General features: G+C 35.4%; 2 protein-coding genes across 3 annotated transcripts; both read right to left on the reverse strand.

Moving 5' to 3' along the window:
- Positions 1–229: 229 nt before the first annotated feature.
- On the reverse strand, positions 230–5003 carry LOC109065688 (histone-binding protein RBBP4). The gene is made up of 12 exons (XM_042776830.1): positions 4837–5003; positions 4054–4201; positions 3194–3339; positions 2914–3087; positions 2431–2546; positions 2112–2272; positions 1865–1991; positions 1683–1760; positions 1523–1599; positions 1360–1417; positions 1125–1235; positions 230–893 (listed from the first exon to the last, which is right to left on the reverse strand). The coding sequence occupies exons 1-12, from the start codon at positions 4850–4852 to the stop codon at positions 831–833; spliced, it is 1275 nt and encodes a 424-aa protein (XP_042632764.1). The 5' UTR covers positions 4853–5003; the 3' UTR covers positions 230–830.
- Positions 5004–6810: 1807 nt separating this feature from the next.
- Positions 6811–21999, reverse strand: LOC109065710 (basic leucine zipper and W2 domain-containing protein 2). Of its 2 annotated transcripts, none has more exons than XM_042776831.1 (12): positions 21912–21999; positions 19017–19087; positions 16595–16771; positions 13090–13193; positions 12325–12390; positions 12049–12184; positions 11840–11949; positions 11034–11204; positions 10721–10867; positions 7484–7622; positions 7280–7402; positions 6811–7193 (listed from the first exon to the last, which is right to left on the reverse strand). In XM_042776831.1, exons 2-12 carry the CDS (start codon positions 19078–19080, stop codon positions 7165–7167), a joined length of 1266 nt encoding a protein of 421 aa, XP_042632765.1. In that variant the 5' UTR covers positions 19081–19087; positions 21912–21999; the 3' UTR covers positions 6811–7164. The 2 variants fall into 2 exon arrangements, with proteins under 2 accessions (XP_042632765.1, XP_042632766.1); XM_042776832.1 differs by lacking the exon at positions 21912–21999 and adding an exon at positions 19268–19408.
- Positions 22000–22014: the final 15 nt, after the last annotated feature.

Here is a 22014-nt window from a genome sequence, read left to right on the forward strand (position 1 = left end):
CTTGGAGCATTTTTGATAGACACTGGCCACTGCAGACCGGGAACACCCCACAAGAGCTGCAATTTTGGAGATTGTTTTACGTGGGCCATGTCAAAAATCACTTTCTGCTGCCTAGTTTAAGCATCATTTCTTATATTTTGAGACTTGATAATTTATGTAAAAGATATATACGTTTTTTAAAATAGAAAATCTTACAAAAGCTGTGTCAACAACAAATGTATAAAATACATTTTATCAACAAAAACAGTTTATTCATAATGTTATGTACAACGGTATGGACATACAGGAGAAAAACACTGAAAAGTCACAATATTAAAAAGACATTAGACACCACCTGACTGATACATGAAGCTCAAAGTAAAAAGAGTACATAAGAGCTTAAGTTATCAATACATCTAGTCATGAAATAAATGGATACTTAAATGGAAATTGCATTTGTAGGACAAGTTTAAAAAAAAAAAAAAAAATCTACTGAACATCAACATTGTACCACTGCACTCTGGTCACAACATATTACCCACCTGTATACACTTATGATATTAAGTGATACTTTAAGTCTACTTAAACTGGAAGGAAATCCTCATGAGATACTGGTGGGAAGGGATGAGAAGGGTCATTTGTCTCACATTCTGATACTGATCAAAGATTAATTGACATTTTTCTTAGAAAAATACTCTATTAACAGTAGAAAATGCCTGGTGGGGAAATATTCAATTATTCCATTTCCATTACTTAGGGGAGAGCACTTAAGTTCTTCACTTGAGTGTAGACAGACAGTTTTTAGAAGAGTTTTGTCTTATGCTGAGAGTGGGGTGGTGTAAAGAGCCGTTTTATCCCTGAACCTCAGTGTCTGCTGCCCCCTCTGGGTCCTCGTCATTGTAGATGTTCTCCGCCTAAATAAAAAGTAAGCATATATAACAGAGCTACAAGACAAAACTAGAAAGGTTATGCTAAAACTTTTTTTGTACAAACTAATTTTTCCACCAACATCTACATTTAGTGGTCACATACACTTAGAGGAAATAAAACAGGCTGCATCACGAGTGAGCTGATGTTTATTTATTGCAGAGGAGCTGACAGAAAATTCTATGTTGTAAGAAATTTAAAGCTGTTAGTGTCCTTACCATCTGCCAGACTTGCATGATGTTGTCCTCAGACACGGAGCAAATCACCCACGGTTCATTTGGATTCCAGGAGAAGTCAGAAATCTTGGCTGTATGGCCTCCATGGATAAACTGTTTTTTTTTTAATGAAAATAAAATGTGAAAAACATGAACACAGAGAAAAGCACAATAACTTTATCTAAATACATACATGTACATATATTTAAATTAAAAACTGAACACCATTACTACTCACCAGTAGCTCTGGAGGTCCATCCTCTGCATCTTCTGGTGACTGTTCCTCACCAATTTTACTGCAGGAAAAACAAGGAATTCTCATGAATGTGAAAAGATACTACTAATAAAGTGTTTTACATTTCAGCGGTAGTAGTGAGTAAAATGAAAATGAGACAACCCACCTGAGGTCCCAAACATTGAGTCGCCTGTCTGTTCCACTAGAGGCCAGGATGGTCTCATTATGGGGTGACCACTGAACCTGTGGACACATTTAGAGTTCATGTTATCACACTCATTTATCTTTAATTTCATCTACAATCATGGCAGGAAGGGATCCGGTACCTGGAAGATTTCATCTTTGTGTGATTCAAATGAGTGAAGTTTCAGCTTCAGGTTTCGCAGATCCCACAATGCAACAGTCTGTGAGAGTAAATCAAAAGCACAATACAGAGGTCTAAATATAGAAGCACATTTAATAGGCATTTATAGGTGTAACAGAACAAGTTGCTCAGTGTAGTTCTCACTTTGTCAGCAGAACCAGTGGCCAGAATGAACTCGCTGTAGGGGTTGAAGGACAAACAGTTGACCTCTGCAGTGTGGGCATCTACTGCATGACTGGGTTTGGATGTGTTATTGGAGCGTGTGTCCCAGCTAAAGGAAGGGAAAATATCAGATTAAAATACTGCTCACATTACAAACCCACAGTTCAATGTTCATGTTGTGCTAAAGACATTCAGATTACAAAAACACACAGGAAGACAAAGTACTTACATCATAAGCTTCTGGTCATCTGCAACAGACCCAAAGAGAGACTCGTGAAGCAGATGCCAAGACACGTCCTCCACTACAGCCGTGTGACCAGTGAAAATGGTCTTGGCGTCCACTATTTTTCCCTCCTTTGGCACTGTGCTGATGTCCCACAGACAGATTGTCTGCAGAAAAACACAAGAATTTAGTGTTGGCTGAATTAAAAACTAAAAAAATATGTAGGGTACAAAAAGTAACACCTGAAGCCTCAGCATGTTTGCAAATATACAGCTGTGGTCTCCATATAACTAGGTCAATGACAACGATTGTACAAATGTCTTACATGATCATCAGATGCACTCAGCAGGCAGCCACTCAGATTAGGGTTCCACGACAGACCATATCCTTCTTTCTGATGTCCCCTGAGACGCAGGTCAGGAGTGCACTCTCCAGAGGGGTCTCCAGGAGCACAGGAGGGGAACACAGCATAAATTTAGAGGGAAACGTTATCAACATATGATACCTTCACAAACACTGAGTTGGCAAGTAGCTTGGAAATGAAAAGTTAAGTCTCCCATTATATCATGTTTTCCCTACCAAATAACTACATTGAACAACTAGTTGATTTGTGTGGTTAACAATCTATAATTTATTTTTAGTGCAGTGCTTTAAATAGTGTGCTATATTTCAGCTATTATGTTTGCATGTTAAAATGCTTTAAAAAAGTTTTTTTTTTTTAAATTGTGCCTTCAAACCAATCGCCTTTTATGCAATGCTGCTAGATACATTGAGCTGCAAGTGACAACATTCCCAGAATTGCTCATACCAGGTTTGGAGGGGTGTTTGGTGTAGTCAAAGACCAGCACATCACTAGTGGGGGTCTTGGTGGCAATGATGCAAGGGTTCTGCGGCATGTAGCGAGCCCTGTTCACTTCTCCCTCATGATTAATCTTGATCTCAATCTCTATCTTGCCACTCACTGAGCCAAAACCACCAAATTCTGTGAACAAACAGAATCAGGTGTGACAACATGAGATAAGTACACAGGTGGAGACGATGCAGTAACAATTTATTTTATAATCAGAACATCAATATAAGCCACTTACCTCCTTTTTCACTGTCATAATGTGAGGCATCAAACTGGGCATCATCATTGGGAAGCTGGACACTGGCAATAACCAGGTGATTCTGCTCATCAGAGGTATGAGTGCCGAGAACCAGGCGGTGCACGCTAAAATCCTTCCCTTCAGGTCTGTGAAACAAATGACAAGGGTGCTTATTTACACTGACCTTTATAAAAATCTACAACTCTGAAGAAACAATCACTATCCACACTATATTCATCCCGCATTCTTAAATCAGTGAACCTGATTCAATTATCATGACATCACAAACTATTAAAAGTTGAAAAGGGAGGGGGGGAAAAGCCCACTAAACATGCTGAAAAGATCATTTAGAGCCACACCTACTAAATCAATAAATTAAATGCTTCAAAGTAGGGCTGCAACAGCTAATCATAATCAATTGACAATAAATTTGCTTATTGACTAATCGTATCAGTCAAGTCACTTTACAGCAGTGAATAAAGCTTTTTTAGGGATAAAACATATCTGGAAAACAGCAGAGAACACAGAGTTAGCTGATGCGGTGAAACTGGAGGACCCAGTTTGTCCTAAACATGAGAATGCATTATATTAAGTAATTCAAACTAACCATACAGTTTGACACGGCTTGCCTTGTGTCGTTTGACAGATGTGTGCACCATTTTTTTAAAGGTTGTATCCTTATTTGTAAGGATAAAACACATTTGGCATGACGTGGAATAACAAATTTGTAAATAATTTATTAATTCCAAAATATCTTAAATAATTTTTGATTTTTCTTTCAATGAGTCGATTATCAAACAATCATTCGTTTCAGTCCTATTTCAAAGCTGATGTCTGTACTGTAGATGTGAAGGTATTACCTGGTGACATCTGGCAACCACTGAGCAGTAAGACTGGGCCACTCCAGCGCGTGGGTCATCACCAGATCGTAAAGAAACGGAGTGTTTTTCTTCCATATTTTATATTCTTCATTTATGACCCTTTCCTCTACCGCGTCATCAAATGCAGCTGTAACAAAAAAGGGGCGGGAAAACAAGATGAGATCTGTCAAAACGCCTTCAACAGCTTGAATATGTATGACCATACAGTTTTTTTCCTCCAGAATTGCTATACGATAATACACGACTTTCCGTCTAATCTACATTTAACGTTAAATCTACTAGAAGATAAAGATACAACCAATATTGCTCAATCTGTTATAGACAAACTCTCTTAAAACTCAACTCAACTTAAAATTAAGTTGCCAAATATTTTAATTTATTATCAGTTAGCAACACACACACAAAAAGAATCCAAAACAATACTGAAAGCTTCCTGAAATAAAGCGACGCGTCCCACATTCACACGCTTCAACTTAAAAGCCAAACAAACTAGCCGCAGCTAATTCGGCGCTAATTTAACTGAATGGCTTAATAGTTTAGATACTTCCTAAAATGTTCCCATCATAAAAATAATACATTCAGGCCGAAAAACAGCTAATCTGTGCTCATAATAAGCTCTAATGTGTAAAGTGTACTGATGTAAGTTAACGTTAGCAGGTCTGTGTCGTTATGGCGGGACTCGGCCTGCGCTGAATTCACACCAACGAACAGCTCAGCAGCCGCTAAACAAGAGCACACCGAGAGCCGGGAAACCACACTTACCTTCTTTATCAGCCATAACGACTCGACAGGCAGCTTTCAGCTCGCAAACGTCGCCGATAACAGGAGACCGGTGTAGTTTCCACTGAAGTGCAGGTCAGGAGGCTCTTTGTCTCGCGCCGGCGTGCACGTTCGCGCCAACTCGGACAGACTCGAGCAGAGCACGCGCGGAGAGGAGAAGAAGAGCCGCTCACGCGCTGCAACCACTACACTGCCCTCTACTGACACCACGCCACAAAATAAACCTGTCAGCAGGATCCACTCATTACAAGAAAGAACGAAAATTAATAAATCACACACACGCACACACACACACACACACACACACACACACACACGCACACACACACACACACACACATATATAGTATTTACAGATATACAGCATTTGTATATGATTTTAATTTTTTTATAGTATTTATTTACATATGTCTTTGTAACAGTATTGCGACTAATGAGAATATCAGTTAAGAATGATGGATAATACAAAAATACAAAAATATTTATTATTAATGTTTATTTAAATGTATTATTATTATTATTATTATTATTATTATTATTATTTATGTAAATTTAGTTACACACACACATATATATACATACACACAGTATTATATTCATATTTAACAGTATTGAGACACTAATGATAATAATAATAATAATAATAATTAATTAATTAAAACCAGACATGTAAAGAGTACCTGAAAACCATACTTGAGTAAAAGTACAGATACCTTACAGTGAAAATTACTCCACTACAAGTCACCAATTTCAGTAAAAGTCTTGGAGTATCTGATTTTAACAGAACGTAAGTATTTTACTTTTACTAAATATAGGCTCAAAGATGCATTAGTCAAAGAGACATGATTTGTGAAAAAAAAAAAAATGATTTGTGAGAAGAGCAATAACATTTATTTTCTAAAACCAAAATAAATCTGAACACCTCAAAAAAAAAAAATCCTTCAAAAAAGGTATCTTCAGTATAACGGATTAACGGATAAATAAAATAATGTTAATAATGTAAAAAAAATACATTTGTTTATTGAACTTTTACAATAATAACAGGATACGAATACAGTAGAATGAAAAAAATAATGTAAGTAAAATAATAATAACAATAATAATAATAATAATAATAATAATAATAAAGTAAAATTAAAGTCAACGCATTCTTGCACTGGATGACCTGGTTTCAGCCTCATTACGTTGCTAAGGAACTAACATTCACATGAAGTAGCCTTGTTGACAACTTTGGGTGAGGGCAAAATGCACAAGATATAGTACTTTCAGTGCCCTGTAGTTGGCGATATCACTTCTTTTATTGCAGAAATAAACTGCTGCAGAAAAATCTAGGTGGCATGCAAAATGTAATGTGTAATTGCAACACTCATTACAAATGTAGTGGAGTACAGAGTACAGATACTTATGCAAAAATGAAGTGAAGTTGCTAGTATCTTTGATAAATGTAAAACTTCAGAGGATCCAAAAAAATACTTAAGTTAATTACAATTACTCAAATACTTTACACCTCTGTTATCAACAACATTCTGGTCATTTGACCACTGAAGGGAAATGTTCTTATTTAAGAAGAAAAAAACAAAACAATTCTAATTAGCCCTAAAATTACAATATCTATTTCTTCCTTTTGACCTTTTTATTTATTTTATTTTTAAAGTCAATTAAATATCTACTCTGAATGATAATGAGCCAACTCTATAATGAAATAAAAACTCTTCTCTTCGTGTTAATGTTGAAAACACATTAATCAATATGTGAGTGAGACATAGAGTGAAGGATTTGGCCTGTGCATAATTTATAATAACTAAAAGGACTTAATAGAGTCGTAATCAACATAAAAAGGCAGGTCTTTAAAAACATTTATAGTTTTTTAATTTGGCAGACACCTTTACCTAAAGCAGCTTAAAAATGCAGAGATAAAGATGATTCAGACAAATTAAAAGAGACAAATTCTTGAACTAGAGTACATATAAAACACCTTTTATTCATAGAAAGATTCAAAGCAGTCCCATACGACATATACACGTGTTTGTTCAAATGAAAATCAGTTGCAGGAAACTGATGTGTGCCCGAACGGCATTAATATAAAATCCACGTTAAAGTGTTTGTTATTAAAGGCTGTCTATATGTAGCTCCCTGCACTCTTTTCATAGAGCTCAGAAGCTTTTCCCTGGATTGGGCCTCAGTGTACATAATGTGAATCATCCCTCTGGACACAAACGTAATGACAAAAAGCCTAAATATGCACTACAAAGCTGGTCACCGAGAGCTGACAGTGTAAAACCTATAAAATCTTCAGGATCCTCAAAATTATCAGTCATCTTCCCCCTCTGATTCAGACTCTGTGGGAGAGAGAATTAAGAAATAATGTGCTTGAAATTTACATTTTGTTTGGCAGAGGATAATTTTATCCCAAATAATTTCTCACCTTCCTCCGCATTGTGAAGCCACTCCACAAATTTCTTCATTTGCTCCAGAAATACACTTTTTCCTTTGGCAGCATGGGCATCTTTGTACCATTTCAGAATGGCTTCCTCACTAATGACATCAGCTGTGGAATGAGAAACACACACCATATCTTACATTGCATATAAAATATCATTAAAACACTGATAAAGTGGGACATGGGTACCTTTGTAGAAGAGCACCACTATTTTGGAGAAGGATTTCATGAAGTGGATGTTGTCGTAGCAGTACTCCTGAATCTTGAGCAGTAAGACCAGCTCTGATTGGCCCTGAGTACTGAACACAGCCAGGAGAGGTGCATAGTGCTACAGGAGAAACAATAATCATTATCATTCCAGCATCAATGTCTCTCTCTCTTACACAGATCTACACTGGACGCACAAGATATGTAGTGATGTGTTAAGCTGCAATTGCTTGAGGCTGCCTACATAATCATGGACCAATCAGCTGCAAATACTACACTTCAGCAGCAGAAACTTGAAAGTATAATCCTTTCAAAATAAACTATTTTATTGTCAACAGGAATGCAGTAGTAGAAATACTTCTATATAACAAAAGAACCTCACAGGTTTTATAATTCTCAATATCACCACATAACGAATTAAAAACTAAAATCTCAATTACTTGATTGTTATATCATCCAAAAATGTTACATTATATTACAGCACAGCTTTATATATACTTTAATTACACTAGAGCCCGACCGATATATCGGCCGATATGAGCTAATTGCATTTAAATCGGCATATTTGTTTTTTATGATGAAACATGAAGAAACAGAGTCTCATGCTTCACTCATGTTATGAGTGTTGCATAGTTTGCCCACCAGAGGGAGCTCTGCAACTCCCCAGTTGACAACAGCGCCAGAAATCCACTACAGAAGAAAGCTATCAGCCAAGCCACTGAGATGTACTCTTTTGACGGTGAGTCTGTTGTTCGTCATGTGAAATGATTGTAGATTTAGTTCATACGCTGTATATAAAAACAGTGTGGTAGTTCTAGCTAACGGTCCTATCATTATCACTTCTAAATATTCTGTAACATCATTTACAGCCGCTAATGCATTGCTATATTAGATTAGCCACAAAGCTAATACCATGTTTATCAGTGGAAGAGCGCGAACGTTAATAAGAGGTCAAACTATAACGTTAGTGTTTAACTTATTCTAAATATATCTGCAGTGTTTCCCACATAATGACCGCGTAACTGTGGCAGGGGGGCGCGTGTAGTCAATGACTAGAAGTTATGTACAGCGTGCCTCGAAAAAACAACAACTGTATTACGTTATTCTAAGGCTAACATAGCTTCCTTTTAGCAGGCCCCTTAAATGCTTGCTATTAACTTGTTGTTTGAAGGTGGTTCTTCTCAAAATTGACAGCGGTGTATTCATGACACTAACGTTAACCATTCAACTTCGAATTGATTCCGTAATCTTCCGGTAACAGTAGGCTAACTTTACGTTCGCCAGCGCATGACGATGTTTTGATTCAGACTGCACAAAGAGAAGATGAGAAGATATACGGGTCCGTTGTGAATGTGTCTGTGAGAGCAAATATAGTGTAGTTACAGTAACTACAGTAGGTGCGTCAGAAATGATTAAACCAGAGGGGACATGTAAATAAATTGTGTTGAACAAGCGCTTTTTTTTTTTTTCTTTTTTACAGATTGTTTCAAAGCAGCTTTACAGACCATAACAGGAAAATGTTGTAAAAATATAGTTAAATATAAGTAGGTAATAGGTAATACCTAGCTTGACAAATAAAATATATATATATATATATATATATATATATATATATATATATATATATATATATTTCTCTATATTTCTCATTTTTGCCTATGTAGGAGATCCCTGTTTATTATTATTATAATTCTAATGATGACATGAGTAATGATACATGGTGATATTATTAATACACATGCTTATTCTTTCTCTGACCCTACAGATGGCTGAAAAAGATGGTGAACGCTGTAGCAGCTTTCAAAGTGTGGGACTCCTTCTGCAAAGATTCCTCTAATGCAGTGTTCTTTTGATCATTAAAAAATATATACTTTTGATGTGCAATTGTTTAGTCATTGAGACTGTAATCTAAGGCTTTTTTTTTTACATAATCCCTTCTGGAAAATGGTTTATACAGCCCACATACATAGAACAGGCAGATATTTTGCTATTGAATGTTGTGTAAGTGTAGTTTATATGAAATGGGTCTAATATCCAGTTTATTTTCAAAATCAAAATATCGGCTTATAAATCGGCTCTTTTCGAGTTAATATCGGCATCGGCCCCCAAAAATCCATATCGGTCGGGCTCTAAATTATACATCGCAAATCTTAATTGCTTGATTTTTTTTTTTTCACCCAGCTCTAATCTGCTAAATACGACTATAAGGAGAGTGAAAAAAAAGTGAAAGTGACATGACATACAGCCAAGTATGGTGACCTATACTAATTCGTGCTCTGCATATATATATATATATATATATATATATATAATATATTTGATGTTTTGTAAATAAAGACACTAGGGCTGCACGATTATGACAAAAATCCTAATTGTCGATTATTTGCTTGAAATTGTAATTGCGATTATTAATAACGATTATCACAATTTACACTGAATGATGTTTATACCATTGTTTGATGCAACTGCATGCCGTATTTTTATATGAAAATAAACAAGCTGAAAACACTCGAACTGAAAAACTTTAACGCCCCATTCACACGGGGCATTGGCTTCAACGCCTCTCATTTACTTTGAATGTAGAGATGTCAAGCTTTGCCGAAATGAATTGTGGGTCCGTTGTGTCACGTTGGGTCCGTTGCTTACAGCAGAAGTTGAAAACTTTTCAACTTTTCAAGCACCAACGCAGAATTTAAATTATAAATGTTATACTAAAACTAAAATTTAAATAATGGGAAAAACCCTTAAGATAACATGTAGAAAGAAAAAAATGCAACATTCATACTAAAAATTATTCTCAATTTACCAAAAAATAAAAAATAAATGCTGTAAAGAAAGAGTTAAGCAGAAAGCCCTTAATATGAAGATCAATATGTAAACGCACGTTATTAGGCAGATTTTTTTTTGTGAGAAGTTCTCTTGTGCATATAAATTGGATTAATCAAATCAATTATTAATGAATGAGACCCATTATATTTCAGACAAAGTGGCTGAAGTAGCTCTGCAGTGCATCAGAAATAGAAATGGGGTATCTGTCAACATGCTGTCACTCATTGCGACAGACTCTTCCAGTGTAGACAGCTTCAACTGAAACTGAAGTGATTAAGTGATGACAGAAGGGCAGACATGACAAAAGAATTTAATTACTAAAAAATATAGAGAATATAAGCATTATTGATATCAATGTGGCATTATAAAGTCAAGGTGTTGATACTGTGCCTTCAAGTGTTTGAGGGCCTGTTCGGTGACCAGCTCCTCTTTCTTATTCCATTCCACAGCATTCATGAGGCAGCTCCACAGTAAGCCAATCACAGCCTGCTCCTGAAGATCATTCTTCTTCATCTCCTCTTTCACATACACCACAATCTAAGCACAATTCAAATCAGAGCATATGGAACATTTTAAGGACTTTTTGTACAATAAATGATTTTGGTACCGTGTCAGTCCATAATGACCATTATACAGTCTTGGTCTTGAACCAAAAGCAGTCGATAAGCACTGATCTATAATGTTAAATGTGTAGATGATTCACCTCTCTGATGGGACACTGCTGTGACAGGCGCTCCTGAAGCTCTTTCTGAAGCTCCTTGCGTGTGCCCAGAGACTGCTGCGTGCGCAGGAAGTCTGAAAGCTCTTTCAATCCTGCCTCAGTGAAGTATGTTGAGAAGTGCTCCACATTCTGCTTATTGGCAGGAAAGAGTTCCTGAAGTCAGAGCAGACTACACAATTAGATTAACTACAGGAGGAACTCGGAATAACCTTTAAGATTAAGAAGGTGAAGTGTGTCAATAGTCCGATTTTAAATACTTAAAATACACATTTCCCAGATTGATTCTGATGGAAGATGAGGGACATGATTGAGAAAATGTTTGAATCATCTTGATTTTACAATTATGTTTGGTGATGCTAGTGGAACAGAAATTACGCACTTCACCTTTAAGCATCGGCACAAAATCTTAAGCATTCAAGATCCACCAAGTTTTTGTTTAGGCCAAAAATAGTTCATAACTACAGGTCATTTCAGAAAACCTTATGAATTTAGATGTGGAATCATAATTGTGATTGTGTCCAAACACTTTGCTACTATCTACAACCTGTGACTGTATATCAAAACCTTTTTTTTCTCAGAATCTGCATGGATTTTTTCGCACTGTGCACATCAAGGTCATGAGTGAGTTTAGGGGTGTTAAGACATGTCTGCCATGTAATGAACATCTCCATGGAAACAGAATTAATCTGCACAATGGTTCATTATCTCCTCATAATTTTCAGAGGTTAATGAATTCAGTATCAAAATTGATCTAAGACTGTAACACAAATGAGCATCAACAATCATACCAGGAGTTTCTTATCCAGGTTGGCTTTTCTAAGGGCAGATGTCACTGCATTGGCATCCTTCTCTGCTATCCAAGCTTTAAACATCTTCACCGCAAAAGAAGCTGATATTCCTACAAAGCAGATAGTGGGGGAAAAAGCACATACTTGAATTTTAATTTATTTGTTTTTTTTCCCCAATTCTCTTTAAGAAGAAGACATAAGGCACAAACCTTCTTTGACAAGGTTATCGCTGAAGAGGCTGGTGAGGATAGATGGTGGCAATGTGCCGTTGGCTAACAGGATGCCTGTTAGCATGGCTAGTTTGGTCTGCTCAGACTCAGTGAAGGCCTTCAGGAAGAGAAGAAGCTATGCGGGAAGAAGACATATGGATCAGAACATACAGTATATCAATAATCAACCTACTGTATGTGTGGAACACCCTGCACAGTAAAACACATTACTGATAATAGCAGGAATAGCAGCAACATGATATGCACATTAGTTACCTTTTTGATTTCCTCCTCAAAGGCCTTCTCCAGATATTTGTACCTTCTGATAAGTTTATTGAACACCTGTATATAGACATAATCATCGATGAGTCACAGCACCAAGGTGTTTTTTAAGGGGTCATACAATACATTTTGTATGATACAACAACAGTAAAAAAAAAAAAATCCTTATTGAAATTTTTATGTATATATATATATAAAATTTGTTTCGACATTGATAATAATATGTGATATTTTATATTGTATTATTTTTCAGATATTATTACTATTATTACATTGTTTTATTAGATATAATAATATAAAAAAACAAAAATAATATAAAATAATATATTAATAATAATATTTATTTGTTATAATAATTATAATATGTGATCATACATAATAATAATAATAATAATAATAATAATAATAATAATAATATATAATATATTCATCATCATTATTAATTATTATTATAATATTTTTAGATCCCTAATTATAGCCTAGACTCAAAAATGTGATTCCTCATGATATGACAAAAGCAAAACCCTGGACACAAGAAACTCACAGTAGCTGGTGATGGAGAGACACTGTAATCCAAGGGATTATTTTAAAATGACACAGTATGAGTGGCATACTGGTTCCACCCAGAGGATTTGGGGACTAAGTATATCTAATGCAATTTTGAAAGAGGATTCCCCTGCCTCCCCCGACCTTGGTATCAGCTGCTCATTTTTCATATACAAAAGCTTCTCATTGAACTGGGTGAAGTGGGGTGTTCACCTGAGCATAGCTGCGGACAGCAGTGTGGTTTTCCTCCGTCTTGAACATACAGTGCTCCGTCACCTTGGTCTTGTCCCCATCGTCAATTTGCGTCCCCCCAGGAGCTGAGAGACGGAAAGTGAGGTTACAGGTTAATGCTGTAAATCCTTTGAAAGCACAGTGCTGTCATTGTTAACCTCTACTGAGAAAATGTCCCTGCCTATTGCACAGCTATGATAGAGACACACGTCACAGCAACCAGCTATGCAACAACACAACAATTATACCACAAAACATCATTCCATATGTATCATATGCTATGTTTGCAGTTTTATTTATGTATAATGCATTATGTACAGTATTATGCTGTACAGCTTTATGTATAAAGAGAAGTGATGTAGTGCAGGTCAAGTTCAAAAAGCATTAGCCTCTGTACTACAGAGTAGATGCATTTCAAAACCATTTAATCAAATAAGGAAAGAAATTGAATTACAGCATTGCTTCCACCCCAAAATAGGTCATGGTTTCTCAAAGTGCTCTGCACACATAACAATGCAATGCCTCATGGAGTAATCCACAGGTGCCCGGGTTAATACCATACAAAGTTAACTTTAGATCCCCTTGAGAGATTTGCTCCAGGTTACAGTATTGAACCACTAATCCATTGATTGGTCAATGTAATACTTCCCATCTTACAATTTAAAAACAAAACAAACAAAAAAAAACACTAAACTGGCTTTTCTACAGATCACCTAAAAAGACATGATGATAGATAAAAAAATAAAAAAAAACATAAGAATGGAAGAAAAATCCTAATCCTTTTGCATTCGCAAACTTTTGTGTTCTGAAATATAGTTTTGCCTCCCTCCTCATATTATTTCCAGTTCTACCTTCATTCACAAAACATTCTCCAGAGAAACTTGCAAACTCAATGTTTTCCGGGGAATGCAAAAGGTTTGCGAATAAATGCAAAAGCACTGAAATATTTTTCTTCCCAACTCATATTATTTCCATCAGCAATTTAGCATCTGCTCGCAAAACTTTTAAGTTCTCTCAAGAAACTTTGTGTTCCCTTGCAAAATGTTTGTATTTTCAAGTGAAAATATTGTGTATCCTGAGAAACTCTATATTTGCTCACAAAAGATTTGCATTCTCTCTTGCAAATACAAAGTTTCTCAGGGCACAAGTTTTGCAAGTGAACACAAAAGAAACATAACTTTTCCACCCATCTCATTTTTCCCCCCACCACATGCATGATCTATTAGGGGCTCTGTATTTTTCAGGCAAGAATGACTTTATTCAAAATATTTAAATGAAATCAAAGTACAACAAGGTTCTTCTTTTTCCAGGTTGTCAGAAGTTTTTCTTCTGTTAGACTTTTATATGATGGCATATTTTCACCAAATTACTATGCAGTAATATTTTCAAATATTTTAACATATTTAACTTGCTTAATGTGACAGTTTTAAACTGACAGGATATTCAGTCGTGTGTGTATGAAAATTATGCATGAAAAATTTATGAATACTGTCCACAAATAAATTGTTTATTATATAGATTAAAGAAATAAGTCCATTTTAATTTCATGTTAACTTTAAATTATTACTTTCATCCCATGTATGTAATAGACCCCACTATTTTCACAGAGTTCAGGGAAATCCATCTTTGTTAAGTACTAATAAGGGCAAAGGTTGCTTTAAGGAAGTTCAGTGATGCTAACAAAGGATTTGGATTAATCTCTAGTTTAACAGTGTTAACGGCAGTCTTCTGCTCATCAGGGCTCTATACCATAACTGGAGTAATCTGACTGCTGACTGGATGTTTGACCAGGCTGTTCTTCTTCCTCTCTCATGTGCTCTCACAGCTATTTGAGCTTTATATAGAGCCAGAGTAAACCTGTTAGCTCTAATTAGGTTGACAGAGACAGTCCCATCCTAGAGACATCTCTACCAGTGCTTGAAACTGAACTCATTCCATAGAGACTGAACAAAAAGTGTAGTGTGTGAGAGGAAGAATGTAAACTTACAAGCTAATGATCAGTACGAGTAAAGAAAAACCGATGTAGCAGGAGTATAAAAAAAAGAAGAAAAAAAAAACTGCACCTATAGGTCAAGCTACATATAATCTTTTTTAATTTACATATATTTTAAACAAGTTTCATATGCTTACAGTAAACATTAATATTTTAAAATATTATTACAATTATTACAAACTGTTTTCTATTTGAATATATTTTAAAATGTATTTTATTCCTGTGATGCAATGCTGAATTTTGAGCATCATTATTCCAGTCTTCAGAAATCATTCTAACACGCTGATTTGCTGCTTAAGAAACATTATTATTATTATTATCATCATTATCAATGTTGAAAACAGATGTGCTGCTTAATATTTTTGTGTAAAACATGATACATTGTTTCGGGATTCTTTGATGAATATAATTTTCAAGTGAACAGCAGTTATTTGAAATGTTTTGAAAGGGACTTCAATGTTTCCATTTAATGCATTGGATTGGATTTATCCAGAGGCTAATTTTCATCTGCACAATTTTTATTTTTAATTAATATTTTTTAACGCATACTTTTTTGAACAGCAAGAGTCCCTTGCAAGGGGATGATCATATTTCTATATTGGTTTGAATGCACTATATTATGTAACATCATGTGAGTAACACGGCTCAGTCCTCAATTAATTTTAAACTGCTATAATCTAATTATGTGCCGTCTGATTTATCAGCGTATGTGCTTTACACGCATATCATTCTAAACACACAAAATCCATATTCAACTCCAAAAATCCTTATAATATGCTGTTCTCTACACTGGCTTCCCATATCTGCTCCAACCAAATTCAACACTCTGCTTCTGTCCCACAGTGCAGCCGCCCACTCACTCTCTCAGCCTGCTTATGTGCAAAAGATCTGAAGATTTCCAACCCTGTGTGACAGTTCCTTGGAGACAACTAAACCGGCTAAAATTGTGATGTTTATTCCCTGCTGTCCTTATCTTTAACCATCAATGGGATTTGTAAATTGATGGCCTGGAGGTACTGCAATAAACACTTTGATCCAGAGATGTGCTGCAAGTATTAGAGCAACAGCCTGCTGTCATGGGGGAGTGAGCTAATGACCCCTCATTCTGTTAATCTGCTAAAGACGCCAGGGTCTGCGTGAGCTAATGGCACAAAGGATGGCTCTACATCCTCCAAGGGTCCACCAAGTGATTTTCTGTCCTTTACGAATGTTGCTTGTCAGAATGTACAGTATGACCCCAGTGACATCTTGGGTAAAAGATGAGAAATCGATAGGGTGAATTTTCATATAAATATCTAATTGCAACTTAATCACGATAGACAGTTTGGGAGATTATTATCTGCATTTCTGAAATAAGAAAAAATTAAATAGCATACTTAAAATCATGAGAAAGCATATGTAATGAGGTATCAGCAGTCACAACCCTACAAAACAATAACTATGACATATTAAGACAATATTCTAAACTATGCACAAAGTTTGGGACCTTCTTACCAAGCATGCTCCCAGCCATGAGGACGTCAAACAGGGTGTCGGCATAACGGCGGTAGTCTAGTCTCGACCCAGTGACATCCAGAAACTTGGCTACAGCATCAAGATCACCACCTGCTTCGTTGAGGCCTTGAACAATAGTGTCTCGGAAAACCGTAGGCTCAAACTTCTCCTTTTCATCTGAGAGAGAAAATAAAGAAAGACTCTCAGTCAAGGTTACCGCAGCATATATCCAGGATTCACATTAGCCACTTATGATGTAGAATATAATGCTTTAAATGATTTAGAGTTGATCCTTGATTTGTATCCATCTGTGTAGAACATTTGATAACGCAAGCAGAAATATGCAAGCCGCACTTATATCTACAGTACCATTATGTAAATGAGTTCCCTCGCCTCGCTGCTGGCTAGGAATTCTGATTATAGCACACGCTAAAGAGCATGTTGAGCGTCTTCCTGTGAGATCTCACATTTGAAGAGCCAGTCACACCTACCACACAAGCCAGTGAAGCATAACTCTAACGCCCTGTTGAAAACACCCCCACATTTGTCCCGGTCAAAAGCTATTAAGTAAGATTCCTAAGCTGTCCGTAATGTCTAACGGTGTTCACCTTTCACCTGTATCATACACCTACATGGAAGATTGAATTTAGAACTGTATGGCAGATATTGTAAAACAAATGTACGATACTTAAGCGTGTATCTTTTTGTTCATTTTTATTTAAAAATCTAAAAATTGACCAACATTATTAAAAAATACACTACTGGTCAGTAGGATTAAAAAAAATCATAGTAATTAAATGAGCCTAATACTTATCGAGTATTGATAAAATTTATCAAAAGTGGGAGTAAAGATGATTACACTTTATTTCGATTGTTATTTCTATAGCAGTAATATTTCAATAACTATTAGTAACTTGCAACTACATGTCAACGAACTCTCATCAGAGTATCAGTAGACTGTTAGGTCAGGGTTAGGATTAGGGTTAGTAGAATAAATTGATGTGTTCCTGCAAAGTTACTTATAGTTGGTAGAATGTCTGTTGGGGACCATCAAAATAAAGTTTTAGCAGATATTAAGCAGACCGTCTACTAATACTCAGATGACTGCTACTTGATGTACTGTAGCTGCAAATAGTTTATACTGATTATAAGTACTCCGATTACTGATATTTGTTGTACTTTATGTGCTGTATTTGGTTTTTTGCTTTTTATTTTATTTTATTTTAACTTTTTTACATTATTTTTAAGAAAAAATATCACTGTTTTCAACATTGAAAATAAATATTTATTGAGTAGCAAATCAATATTAGAATATTTCTGAAGGATCATGTGACACTGAATGCTCCTGAAGATGTTATACTGTAGCTGCAAAATTACGTTTTATGCTGAAGATTTTATTTTATCACAGAAATAAATTACTTTCATATAAATATAAAATATTTGTTTTTTATTAATATAATATTTTACTAAAATTTAAAATACTGTTTTCATGAATTTTTAAGAACAAAACAACAATAAAGAATTGCAGTCCTGGTGATTATTATAAAGAAATCTTCGACCACAAAGTTTTGAACAGTTGTGTATTTTATGTTTAAATGTCTGAGAATAAATGTGAACCAATCTTTATAGCTTCTATTTAGCCTTTTTGAAAAAATAAATGTCTGATAATACCATTACAAGTACACCACAACAACAATGTATTAATAATAATAATAACAACATAAGTACTTGAGACTTTTTTTAAAGTTTTTACTTTTAATGCTACGTTTTTAGAACGCTGTGTCACATGCAAGACACAAGTGCAATTGTCAACAATGTCCATCTAGCAAGTCTGCATAAAGAAATAATTGAAAAGTAGTGCAGTGGAATGGAAAAATGCTTTCTGTGTGAATGCCCCCTAAACTTTCTGTTTCTGGAGCTAATACTGCAGCTACTGCAGTAGGCTATTTGTTAACTTCTGTTTATTGGAGACTGAAGAACTAAGATAAAGGTCAGAACAGCAGAGGGTCTGCACTGGTACCAGTATTGTGTAGGACATGAAGTACACAGTAGCATACAAACAAGCTATTAATAGAACATGAATTGAGACCCTTGCCACTGCATTGCAGAGAGAGTGTCTGCAACGTGTTCACATCTAAGGTGTGTGCATATTTCTGTATGTGAACAAATATTTAAAAAAATCATTGTACACTTCCCATATAACGGTCAATGCGCTTTTTTGTTTGTTTTTATAAGCAATTTTTCATTTTTTTTTGTTGTAGTAGTAGTAATCATGCCACTTGTATTTGACCTGGAGTATTAACAATTAAGTAAAATAACGGTGTTAAAGAAGGTCTATGTAATTTAAAGAAGATCCTTTGTAAAGCCCACAATTAGTTTTTATGAGGTAGAATGTGTAATACTGAGATAAAAAGTGACTCACCCCTTTTTCTGGTCTTAAACCGCTGGCCTGTAAGCACTGGCTTCTGTTGCTTACCGGTATTCATAAAAGTCCTTCACATGCAAAGAAACAGACATAAAATATATTCAAATCAGCACCAAAAACATAGATGACCCATTTTGTGTGCTATGACAGATCCATTATTAAAAAAAGCCCCACAACACAAAACAATGAAACAACTCCTGACTTAGTAATCTGTGTTTTACCCAACACTACACCCCACTCTCACACACCTCGTTTTTAATAATGTACTGTACAAGGGAGAAAAAAAAAAAAAGCTTGCGATCTAAAAGCTCATCAGCTGAGAGGTCCTCTCCATGCAGCGAGTGCTCCAGCAGAAAGCCAGTGCTCCAGCAAGCCTTTCGCTGCCCTGTGCTAAATATAGAGGGGCTCATCCCCGACAGTGTAAACTTCAGTCACTCAGGCCTGGGACACGTGTCGTATTACAGCAAGGAAATGTCTGATCACAGCTTACAGCCCTCTGTGTGTGTGTGTGTGTGTGTGTGTGTGTGTGTGTGTATACAAGCAGACTCACAAAGTATACACACGTGCAAACACATACACAAACAAAATCATCATTTTCCATCAGCTGCCTCAACAACGTATTGACGCTCAGAGTGACAGAGTGGTTAAGATGTGTAACCTTGTGACAAGAATCTAAAAAAAAAAAATATGGGTAGTTGTTATGAGCTCTGTATAACCAGAAAAACAGCAACAACAAAAAGTTCCTTGATGTCCTTTATTCATGTTGCAATAATATAATATAATATAATATAATATAATATAATATAATATAATATAATATAATATAATATAATATAATACACTGATTTAAATATTAATTAAATAAATCTAATTTTAAACATTTAAACTAATACAAAACAAAACAAAAACCTCCATGGAGAATTTCTCAGGGCAGACTGATTTTTGAGAAATATTTTAATTTATAAATAAAGTTGTTTTTTTTGTTGTTGTTTTTTTTGTTTGTTTTTTTCTGAACTACTTTTCAAAAGTTTCTGGTCTGTAAAAAGAATCCTGAAAAAAATCAATTATGTTTTCCACAAAAATATAAAGCAGATCAACTGTTTTCAACATTAATTATAATAAGAAATGTTTCTTGAGCACAAAAATCAACATTTTAAATAAATGAATAATGAATAAATAAATAAATAAATAAATAAATAAATAATTACAGCCTTGGTGAGCAATACCCCAAAAGACACTTTTTTCAAAAAAAAAAAAAAAATTTTGATCAATCCCACACTTATAAAAAGTTGTGCAAATGTATTACTTGTTTTACACATATAAAATTATTTTTCTAAAATAGCAGTCAGAGGAGGTGAGTCTTCCTTACCCATGGTCTGTAATGCTGCTCTACAATAACAGGTAATGTAGATATAAAAGGTTCTCTCAAACGGAGCATATTTTATATTTCATACCTCACAAAGAATAGCCTTGATTTGTCTTCAAAGCTGCATGAACCTCAGTGTTTTTCTAACATTGAGTCCTTTCACGCAGCTCTGAACAATATGTGCTCATGTGCTGGTCCCGTGTGATTTATAAATAATATCAACAACCACGTTCACCAGGGATGAGCCCACAAGGGGATGATTTAGCTGATTGCCACCAAACCCTAATCCATTACAACAGACAATGCAGTAAACTGCTCATAGATCAGCTCAAGTAGAGGATGTCCAGAGCACAAAACCCCACAGTACTGCTTAGTACCAGTGTCGCTGGAAAACGAGAAACACAGTGAGAAACTCCAGAGAGTCAAAAGTCAGAGTCGGGTTTTAATTAGATTACAACAGTCCCTGAGGATTGAGTGGGGCTTACAAACCATCAGAATCACTCCAAATCAATCTCCAGTTAATGTACCACACTGCTGATTCTACACAGCTCTTTGATTTCAACACTTTTCTCACAGTGTATAAGTGGCATTCCTTGTCACAAAACCAATTAAACAAGGACAAACATCACACTGCACTTGGCAACCACAAGATTATGTTCTTGCAGACTTGTGTGTGCTGCCGTATATCTGTAGGTTTATGTTCCATGACACATACTTGTGTGTGTTCGTGTGCTAGTGTCAAACGGTCCCAATTTACAAGTGCTTCAGTCAGTGCCAAGAATAACACACAGGCTATGGCATTCCTGGAAGAGAATGCAACCTGGTTTCAAAGTCAGAATGAGTTGCTGGGACACAACACAGGACGGAAGCTTTGTCAGGATATAAATATTATATGTGCTATAATTTTTACTATAAATATTACACTATGTTGCACTATACTTCACACATATAGTTCAAGCGCATTCATGTTTTGATTAAAAGATATTTTTATTACATATTTCTTTTTTTTTTAGCTTCACATGCAGAACAATGCACATTCTACAGTCAGATATTTTATATATACATACACAATAAAAATCTGACCACTAAATATCATAACTTTTTTTTTATTTTTTTATGTTGAAATGTGGAATATATATATATATATATATATATACACACACACACACACACAAACACACACACTTTTCATGCATGCTTTTTATTTGATCCCCTGAAATATTAAATACTTTTGTTGTGCGCTCGTGTAAAGCACAAGCTGTCGAACTGTTCAGACAAGTGCTTAAAATTACATTACAACACGGTTTCATTAATAACCAAGCAATCTGACTTAATCACTAGTTAAATTCCTCCGTCTGCTTACAAATGTATAATTTTTGCACATGTACTTATTTGTATTAATATTAAATCAATAATACAGGTTTCGAGACCAGCAGGTTACGCTTCAAAACTCGTAAAGGCTCAGAAGAAGCACGAGAGAACCATACACGTACAGTAACATTGCGCATCATGTGACTGTATTTTACCTGTCTGTGATTCTGCCTGTGATGATCTCGAGCACCGCTGCGCGCAGTATCTCACGCGACGGCTCGTGCAGGCAAGTTAAGTACAGCTGGACTGATCTACTCT

Source organism: Cyprinus carpio, chromosome A19, assembly GCF_018340385.1.
Source record: "Cyprinus carpio isolate SPL01 chromosome A19, ASM1834038v1, whole genome shotgun sequence".
NCBI lineage: Eukaryota > Metazoa > Chordata > Actinopteri > Cypriniformes > Cyprinidae > Cyprinus > Cyprinus carpio.

What these genes read in the sequence shown, in the direction of transcription:
- LOC109065688 (XM_042776830.1), bottom strand. An exon ending in TTATGACAGTGAAAAAGGAG is followed by an intron (nt 3,088 to 3,193) that starts GTAAGTGGCTTA and finishes GTTTGTTCACAG; the next exon opens with AATTTGGTGGTTTTGGCTCA. An exon ending in TCATGCAAGTCTGGCAGATG is followed by an intron (nt 894 to 1,124) that starts GTAAGGACACTA and finishes CTTTTTATTTAG; the next exon opens with GCGGAGAACATCTACAATGA.
- LOC109065710 (XM_042776831.1), bottom strand. Translation starts at nt 19,080, where the DNA reads ATGAATACCGGTAAGCAACAGAAGCCAGTGCTTACAGGCCAGCGGTTT. An exon ending in AGCAGTGTCCCATCAGAGAG is followed by an intron (nt 10,868 to 11,033) that starts GTGAATCATCTA and finishes AATTGTGCTTAG; the next exon opens with ATTGTGGTGTATGTGAAAGA. An exon ending in AGGCCCTCAAACACTTGAAG is followed by an intron (nt 7,623 to 10,720) that starts GCACAGTATCAA and finishes TTTCTCCTGTAG; the next exon opens with CACTATGCACCTCTCCTGGC.